Below are 9,476 nucleotides of genomic sequence, written 5' to 3'. Positions count from 1 at the left end.
ACTTGAACCCTCTTGGATTACATCTAGACAAATAGAAGCAGGGCGGCGAGCAATGACACGATATGCGCGCCGCGGTGGAAAAATATGGGTACGTATATTTCCCGACAAGCCTGTTACCCTAAGACCCACAGAAACACGTATGGGTTCCGGGAAGGGATCTCCCGAATATTGGGTATCCGTCGTTAAACCGGGTAGAATACTTTATGAAATGGGCGGAGTATCAGAAACTGTAGCTAGAGCGGCTATGTCAATAGCTGCATCCAAAATGCCTATACGAACTCAATTCATTATTGCGGGATAGGGGTGTGGAAACAAAGGGCTATTTGTGAGGAGAAATACAATCGCAGATTTTGATCTTTCTGGACAAACAATATTTCTTTCTTTTTTCCTTCGCCCTTTGCATTGAAAGAGCTGAGAAAATCAAAATGATAATGATATGATTCAAACTCAGACCCATTTGAATGTAGCAGACAACAGCGGAGCTCGGGAATTGATGTGTATTCGAATCGCCGGAGCTAGTAATCGCCGATATGCTCATATTGGTGACGTTATTGTTGCTGTAATCAAAGAAGCAGTGCCAAATATGCCTCTCCAAAGATCCGAAGTAATTAGAGCTGTAATTGTACGTACATGTAAAGAACTCAAACGCGACAACGGCATGATAATACGATATGATGACAATGCAGCAGTTGTCATTGATCAGGAAGGAAATCCAAAAGGAACTCGAGTTTTTGGAGCGATCGCTCGGGAACTGAGACAGTTGAATTTCACTAAAATAGTCTCATTAGCTCCTGAGGTATTATAAATAAATACCAGTAGATGAGATCGGGATCGGAATATCCATGATTATAGGGTACCCGAAATAGATTAATTAGTATAGATTATGTCTTATGCATATACCTTTAATATTTCATAAAATCAAAGTAGAACATGTTGATTATATCAAAACAAAGAGGCACCAATAATTATAGTTCATCATGGGTAGGGACACTATTGCCGATATAATAACTTCGATAAGGAATGCTGATATTCATAAAAAGGGAACGGTTCGAATAGCATCTACTAATATCACCGAAAACATTGTTAGAATACTTCTACGAGAGGGTTTTATTGAAAACGTTAGGAAACATCGAGAAGACAATAAACATTTCTTGGTTTCAACCCTGCGACATAGAAGGAATAGGAAAGGAACATATAGACTGATTTTAAAGCGTATCAGCCGACCTGGTTTACGAATATATTCCAACTATCAACGAATTCCTAGGGTTTTGGGCGGAATGGGGATTGTCATTCTTTCGACTTCACGAGGGATAATGACGGATCGAGAGGCTCGACTAAAAAGGATTGGAGGAGAAATTTTGTGTTATATATGGTAATCCCGCTGATATCCCGTAACTTCCTATTTGTGAAAAAGAAAGGAAAGGCAGGTTGTTTAATATCACTTCTCCTCCATTAGTTGCTACTTCAAGGGGGTTACCGGGAATGAAAGAACAAAAATTGATGAATGAGGGTTTAATTACTGAATCACTTCCCAATGGTATGTTCCGGGTTCGTTTAGATAATGAGGATCTGATTCTAGGTTATGTTTCGGGGAGGATCCGACGTAGTTTTATACGGATATTACCCGGAGATAGAGTCAAAATCGAAGTCAGTCGTTATGATTCAACCAGGGGACGTATAATTTATAGACTTCGCAACAAAGATTCGAACAATTAGGCGCCTCTTGAAACATTCCTTTCATGGGGTGCGGATACAATTAGAGGTTCAAAATTCTCAAGAGACTGATTTTCTTCCAAGGAGTGGATTCGGATTTAAGTTAAGGAATGAGAAATATTCAAATAAGGGCTTCTGTTCGGAAAATTTGTGAGAAATCTCGATTGATCCGTAGGCGGGGACGAATTATAGTAATTTGTTCCAACCCGAGACATAAACAGAGACAGGGGTAAAGGGGTAATCCTTTTAAAAGGGGACTCTCTAAAGGACCTGATGTACAAAAAAAGGATCTGTTTTGACATGAAATGGATATATCCGTATATCTCTGACTCATATTTATGAGAATGAGAAAATATGACAAAACCTATACCAAGAATTGGTTCACGTAGGAGTGGACGTATTGGTTCACGTAAGACTGGACGTAGAATACCAAAAGGAGTTATTCATGTTCAAGCGAGTTTCAACAATACCATTGTAACTGTTACAGATGTACGAGGTCGGGTGGTTTCTTGGTCCTCCGCGGGCACTTGTGGATTCAAGGGCACAAGAAGAGGGACACCATTTGCTGCTCAAACCGCAGCAGGAAATGCTATTCGTACAGTGGTGGATCAGGGTATGCAACGAGCAGAAGTCATGATAAAGGGTCCTGGTCTCGGCCCAAGAGGGCATTGCACTTTTCGTGTGCGTCGATTACAAAGAAATTCACAAGACTGAGATGATCACCGATCTTGACTTCTAGTGGGATTCTGCCGATTGCTCTAGACTTTCCTTCGTTAAATCCCGAAATCACCACATCCGCGGGCTCCAAATCAGCCTCAGACTTGATTTCCCCAACCTTTTCACTGTCCGAAGTGGCGTGGACGCCCGCGCCATTGTCCACCAATACTTTCTTGAACGGCACATTCAAAAAAAAAGCCTCCATGTATAACGGTTTCATGTGCCTGACGCTCTCTGGTGGCTTCGTGAATTTGATCGGTTCTACACGCCAGCCTTCACCTTCATAGAGATCTTTTTAAACCTTATAGCAGCGTCTTTGCCGGTATACTTTGGTGCGGACGCCGCCCCTACTATCTCTGCTTTAGCCGGAGTTACGGGCTTGACTGGCGATGCTTCCTTGGGCTTCGCAAGGGAATTCGTCGCAGGCCTGGCCAAGGGCTTCGAAGGTTTCCGCATAGGAGCTGGTGGCTTCTACATCCGAGGTTGTGTCACCTTCAGGCCTTCCTCATCTGTTGCCCCCCGAGCCCCCTTCGGCTTAGCTCGGAAATAGTCTGGCAGTACATAAGCCATGCAACAAGCTCGCTCTAAGGGCGGCCAACGTGATCGACCTTCTCTGCCCCCGGATTGCCAATTCTTTCTCTTATCCGATCTTCGAACGGGGTTTCCGAGTCTGTAGACATCTTTGAGGGTGGCACTTCAGTAACTACAAGTTTCCCTTTTCTGTTTTTATCTTCGGATGGCATCGACTTTTCTCGGGTCAACCGATCTGGACTTGCCGGCTCCTCGGCTACGATCACGGAAGGCACGCGCCTTTTGGGCACCCAGATCTGCTTGACTTTGGACGCCTTTGTTCTCTTTGGGGAAGGCGGTGTCTGTGCCGGGTCTAACCATATTGTTCTCCTCCCGGTCTTGTCTACCTTCACATGTAGTCGTCTCATGTCAGACTTTTCCCGCTGTGCCCTACGCTTTAGTGTCCTGGTCGGGCGACGGGGGAACGCCGGGTGGCGCACCTCTACCCATTCTCCAATTGGGGCAACCCTGGGTTTGACTGCTCGGGGACGTCGGAACCTTTCCCTATACCTGATCTGAGTAGTTTCTCGACTTACTATGACCTTCAGGGATCGCCGATCCAGATCGGCCATCGGCCAGATCTATCTTCAGCTTGGGCTGATCCGGTCGTCTCAGAATGGTCACCATGTTGACGGCGAAATCAGCTGTTCCCGACTCTTCTTCTTCAGATTCCGTCTCCTCCGGCTGCTCGACCCAGAACTACGAGATCGCCCCTTTCTCTGAACAGCAGGAAAACGTCTTGGGCCATATTCAGGTCGATTGTGTAAACTGCCGGCTGGCCTTGAGATTCCGGCGCCACGCCGTACTCATCATGTATATAGATCGGACTGAGCAGTCTTCGGAAACGGCTGCTTATCAATCACCATCTGCTTCTTGTTGTCCGTGAACTTGAGGAGACCCTTGTCAATGTTGTCCTGGACTATGTGCCGGAAGGCGATACAATCTGCGATAGAATGCGTGGAGCGTATTTTCAGATGTTTTTATGATTTTGAAAGGGCGGAAACCGGTTCTTGTGGTAGTTTTTCGAACATATAAATCCGATCTGGGCCAGGCAATCATATACTTCATCTGATGAAGAGACATCAAATGTGAACTCTCTCTGCCTCTTCCCATACTTCCCTGCTCTCCATGCCAGGCTTGTTTAACGTGGCCGCCTGGTTTGGCAGTGCTTTCCTCAATGCAGGGCAGACAACGGGCCTGGTGACCGTAATTTCGGCCAAGAAAGCGTCCGTTCCAAACTGATCCTTGTAATAAGTCCCAATGGATGAAGCATTCTTGATTCCACCTTTCGAATGAAAGGTTCATGGCGTGCTACCTTTACCGCCATATCACACAGATCGGTGAACTCTGTGTTGGCGAAAATGATGCGCAGACGCGGTTTGAGTCCGTTCACCGCAAGCTGAACCAGCTCCTTATTCGTCAGAGCGGTCTCGCATTTGTTTCTGGTAGCAAAAAAGCGGCAAAGAGAATCTTGAGGGACTCATCTTCCTCCTGCTGGAGTTCCGACAGATCGGCCAAGGTGGCCGTGAAATCTGATCTTCATAATTGTTCATGGAATTTCCGTTCCATCTCTTCCCAGGAATAGATCGAGTTTGCAGGGAGTTGGGCGTACCATTTTCATGCCACCCCTGTCAGCGACAGACTGAACTGCCTGAGGAGCAGATACTCATTGTGAGCAGTATCCCGGCACAGCGAGATGAAACGAATGATGTGCTCCGTAGTACTGACATTATCATTTTCTCCAGTGAACTTCTCGAACTTTGGTTGCTTGTAGTTATGTGGGAAGGGATGTTCCCTGTCAATACTCGCCGGATACGGATTTCCCCGTGGTCTCTCGAGTACTGTCTTTGGTTTAGTCTCCGATATTTGATCTTATCCTTGTTGGGAAGCTCGTCATCATCATCATTCAGCGATGCTGGGCTGGTCGGCCGCGGTGGCACAAATGCGCCAGGCGTAGTTTGTGAAGCCGGGTACGTAGAAGGATTCATGAAGGTGGAGGCCTCATAGGCTGCTGTTGTGGCCGAGCGGCTTGAGGCCTCGCTCTGTTCGTCATAGCGAACTTTGAAGCAGCGACAGACGGTTGAACGTGGGTAAACATGGGAGCTGAAGGCATAGATAATGGGATTCCAGGTATGGGAATAGATGACTGTAGAACTGGTGCCTCATCTCCCAGATCGAATGGGATCGGCGAAGAAAACGGAAAAGAGGCTGCGATGGCCCGGCAGCCCGGGGTTCGCTGGGGAGAAGGCTTTGTCTGCCACACCCGTTGCATGACCTCGATCGCTTTAGAGAGAGACTCTAACTGAGCTTCCATTTTCTCGAACCTGGCCTGAGCTACTGGAGAAGCGTCGGCCATGTCCATTTGTTCGTTTTGGTCAAGGGGCTCATGTGAGTCTGAGTTGGACATTTCCTCGGTAGACAAAGCCCCTACCTGGCCTGGCGCGCCAAAAACTTTTATGTAGAAAGACGAATTCGTATGAAAGTCCTTTATGTATTGTTTACATTACATCTGCTCCGCCTGGTCGAAAAGCCAGACCAAAAGTGAATATAGCGCAAGGGGCCCACCCGCCCCACCCCCCTTGCCCCCCTCACTCCCGAAGGAATGAGAGGGCCCTTCTGAAAGAGGAAAAAGTAGAAATTCAAATGTTCGATTGGATGACTGACCCCCTTCCTTACCTTTTTTTATGGGAAGGGTGGGTTGGTTATATACTTTGATGCGCGTTCCTTCTTCGAACCTTTTAGTATGTATTGCCCCCTAACTATAGATCAGATCCACCGGACGAGAAACTCAATTCCGCACTGCTGCAGAGTCGTCGGACTTATCCACCAAGGGATTCGTGGAATTTCAGTTTGTGGATTGCGTTGGGGGAAATCCACCAAAGCTAGGCAGATAGCCAGACCCCTTTCCCGCTGCTAAGGGAGAGCAAGAAAGAAAAGCAAATTCTTCTTTTTTAACACGCGCCCCCTTACGGTATGCGGGTACTAAGAGTCCTCTCACTTCCTTACAGCGGACATCATCCGACTGGGAAAGGCCGGTATCAACAACGAAAAAGAGAAATTGAAACAACAACTAACTATGGCTCTTGGCCCAGACTACGTCCTAGACGTAGGGGAGATCGGAGCAACAGGGAACGCCTAGATGACGACGCCACGCCCGTCCTGGGCTGCAGTAAGTAGATCGAGAGGTCGTTCCGCCCCTTGTCCCCGAAGATGGGTAATATGTTCTCATACAAAGTAGCTCCAATCTGACCTAGCTGGCGAGCGATCCCAGTCCGCGGCAGAGAACAAGACAGCAAGCGAGCGTACCTTTGTTCGCTTCTTCTCCACCAAGCACGGAAGTTTAAGGATAACTGTAGGTTGGTGGCTTCCTAAGGAAACTCCGATTCGATCCGCCCCCCGGCAGGGGGGCATCTACCTAATCCCGATTACAAGGAGAGGTTCACCATGATGGGGGGGTAAGGTACTTCTTTTTTTTCCGTTCAGGAAAGAATTAAATGCATAGGGGACCATCCTTTTTGATTTTGCGGCATGCTCCTCAGATTTACGGATTCGCAGGGGGCTGTTCGCCCTACTTAGTTGACTGACAATGACAAAGGCTTGCGAAACTAAGTAGCGCCTTAAGAATTGAATCTGAAGTAGTCTATCAGTGGTGCGAATCGCCCGTTTGAAGTGGCGAAGGTTATACCTTAGAAAGTCAGCGAACTGCGGTTCTTCTATGTAGGGTGTTCCCCCGTTACTCTCCTAACGTCGAGCTAAGTTACTTCGTCACCTTTGCGTAGCGTAGTAGAATGAAGGCTACGCACCGACGCTCTCTTATCTATTAGCCTAAGCGTCTTCGCTAACTCGCTCGCCTACTATACTAAACCCTACTATACTAAGGTAGGCTAGGCTAACTCAGCCGCTTACTTCTACTAATGTAGGGCTGATTGATAGCACCTTTTCCTTTTTGAATAAGCCATTCTCATTATCTTTATAAAGTGAAGTAGGCGAACCTATGGGTCCTTAGTAGCGTTGACAAAGAAGAACAGCCAGTTAAAAGACAGCTATCTCTCTATAGAGGCCAGCTTGACAAGCTACCTTTCCTCTTGATCTGAGGTGCGAAGAGAAAGATCTCTTAGGACTTCCACTTCTCGATCCCGGCCCGGAAAAGTGACCGACCAGGGCCCTATTGATGAATGAAAGAAAGGGTTTATGAGCCCTAGCCCTGTAAGCCCACACCTGTGTAGAGTAGATCGTTCAACACCTGCGGCACAAACCCATTTTTGACCTATTGGTCCTAGTATCATAGGCGACCGAACGGCCGCCCCCCTAATTACTAGACCGACCTGCTATAATAATTCCATAAACACCTAGCGAAGATATGGCAAACAAATATAGTAGCCCTATGTTCGGATCCGACAATACAAGACCATAATCAAAAGGTACAACGGCCCGAGCGACCAGACTTAACATAAATGTAACCACAGGAGCCATTCTAAAAAGGGAGAAATTTGCACTACTTGGTGAAATAGGTTCTTTTAGAATCAATTTCGAACCATCTGCTAGAGGTTGTAACAATCCGAACGAACCCACAACATCAGGACCCTTTCGACGTTGCACAAAAGCCATTACTTTACGTTCAGCTAGCACTAAAAAGGCTACTCCTAGTAGAAGTGGTAGAATTATGCTAAGTATTTCCGCTGGAACTGCAATGTACATTTTAGATTTTCTATTCACTCATGACCGAGAAAATCATGGGCGGCCCAATCACGATATTGACCGCTGCTCCTTTTCTCGAATCATGAGTGAATTCCGTCCGGATCCAGCAATCAAACTCAAGCGCGTTAGCGCAACGCGCGCTAGGCGAGGGTTGGTGCGGCAAATAGGGCCGTTGCTTGTTGGATTTTGGCCTTGATAATGTTGCTTGGATAAAAACTTACGGAAAGAGCAGTCGGCCCCGCGAGGCGAGCAGTACACACAAGCGGCGAGGTAGGCGATCTCTTTCACCTCTATTGATAACACAAACTACAAATAGGGAGCCCGCCCGCCCCTCCCCTGGTCGCAAACACGGCCGACCGGGAGGCGTTCGAATCCGAGATTTGGTCTGTCGTCCTCCTCATTATAGTCCTCCTAGAATCAATAGCATTTCGTCGGAATACATCCTGTCTTTTCACCTTAGTAGTCCTATGCATAGTCAGTACTATAGCCCCAATCATGGCTACTAATAAAATAGGACTAGGAACCAAAAACCAGACGAAATAGTAGGTATAAAGTAAATTGCCCAATGTTTCCAAATTAGTCCAACTTCGTACCTTTCCGGCATAAACCGTATATCTCAGAGAGGTCGTCTTTCTGTGGGTTGGTAGTAATGGAATGGTTTCATTATCTAAAATGAAGAACATTTCCCACCAAAGGATCAGTCCAATAATACCACTCACTGGTAAATAGCGCAATACTTCTTCGTGAGTCTCCGCTATTTGAATATTGAACATCATAACAGAGAATAGGAATGAAGCGGCAATAGCTCCTATATGAACTACTGGGGAGATCATAGCGGAGAAGTCGAGACCTAACAAAAGAAGTAAACCTGAAGTGTCGCGAAAGACTAGGATGGAAAACGAAACGGAATGTACCGGATTTTTAGCACGTACAACCATCAAACCAGAGACCAAAGCAGGGCTCGACGAAACAGAAAGTATCATGGTACGTCGTCCTTCCCTGAAATGGAACTTTCATGCTGGAGCAAGAACTTGCATGAAAGTCGATCTATTACGACCAGCGCGGTTGTTCGTATTTCATTTTCTTCTTCCAAGCCCAGCCCTTCTTAGAAAGCACTCACTGAGTTACTTACGGAATCTAAAATCTCTCTCGACGCCGAGAATGATTTATGTGTCCAGGTCGATCAGAGGTTCGGCTTGCTTCTCCCCCACCTTTTTTGCGTTCTGGGGCCCGTAATATAATGAGTACCCTTTCTTCCACCTCCGAAGGATGGAGGGGGTATACAGCGAAAGAAGCGTCGAAGGGCGGTCCTCCTTATCTTATCCAGCAAAACACGTCCATAGAAAAGAAAATCAGGCTCGGCAAAGACGACATTTTATAGGGATAGTTTCTTTTAATCCATGCCTTCAGCATGCTTTTTGAAGCGCACACGCCCCTACTAGCGCACAAGCCCTAAGGCACTTGCTGCCCGCGGCCTCTGCAGCAACTGCTGCTTCCCTCTCCCTTACTACGGAGCAGCTTTAGGATATAGCGGAGAGTTGGGGGGCGCTCGTCGTCTTGATCATCAATGATCCATTTAGTCATTAGACTAACATCGACATAGTTGATTTGATGACTGCCCCCTCGTATCTCTCTTTGACTGCATCCTAAATCTGTTGGATTAGGTCCAATTTCATTTTTCTTCTTCGATTCTCGCTCCTACTGGGCAGAGTACTCAAAATATCTTCCATGATATCCGGAGTACTCCCCCAATTTAGTTTGGGCTATCCCCGGTAGCA

At 46.8% G+C, this 9,476-nt stretch overlaps 1 protein-coding gene across 1 annotated transcript; it reads left to right on the top strand.

Annotated features, from left to right (window-relative positions):
• The first annotated feature begins 5,096 nt into the window (after positions 1–5,096).
• Positions 5,097–6,448, top strand: LOC137967006 (uncharacterized). Its single transcript, XM_068813474.1, is given in 5 exon segments — positions 5,097–5,252; positions 5,743–5,848; positions 5,959–6,035; positions 6,111–6,155; positions 6,158–6,448. Coding segments are annotated over 5 exon segments (675 nt in total).
• Positions 6,449–9,476: the final 3,028 nt, after the last annotated feature.

The sequence above is a fragment of the Aristolochia californica genome, unplaced genomic scaffold (assembly GCF_029961685.1).
Source record: "Aristolochia californica isolate CCGP_79_NKW_82.1479 unplaced genomic scaffold, dmAriCali1.0.hap1 SCAF_529, whole genome shotgun sequence".
NCBI classification, from domain to species: Eukaryota; Viridiplantae; Streptophyta; class Magnoliopsida; order Piperales; family Aristolochiaceae; genus Aristolochia; species Aristolochia californica.
The sequence above is the reverse complement of the archived record's forward strand: the minus strand, read 5'-3'. Positions and strand labels throughout refer to the sequence as shown.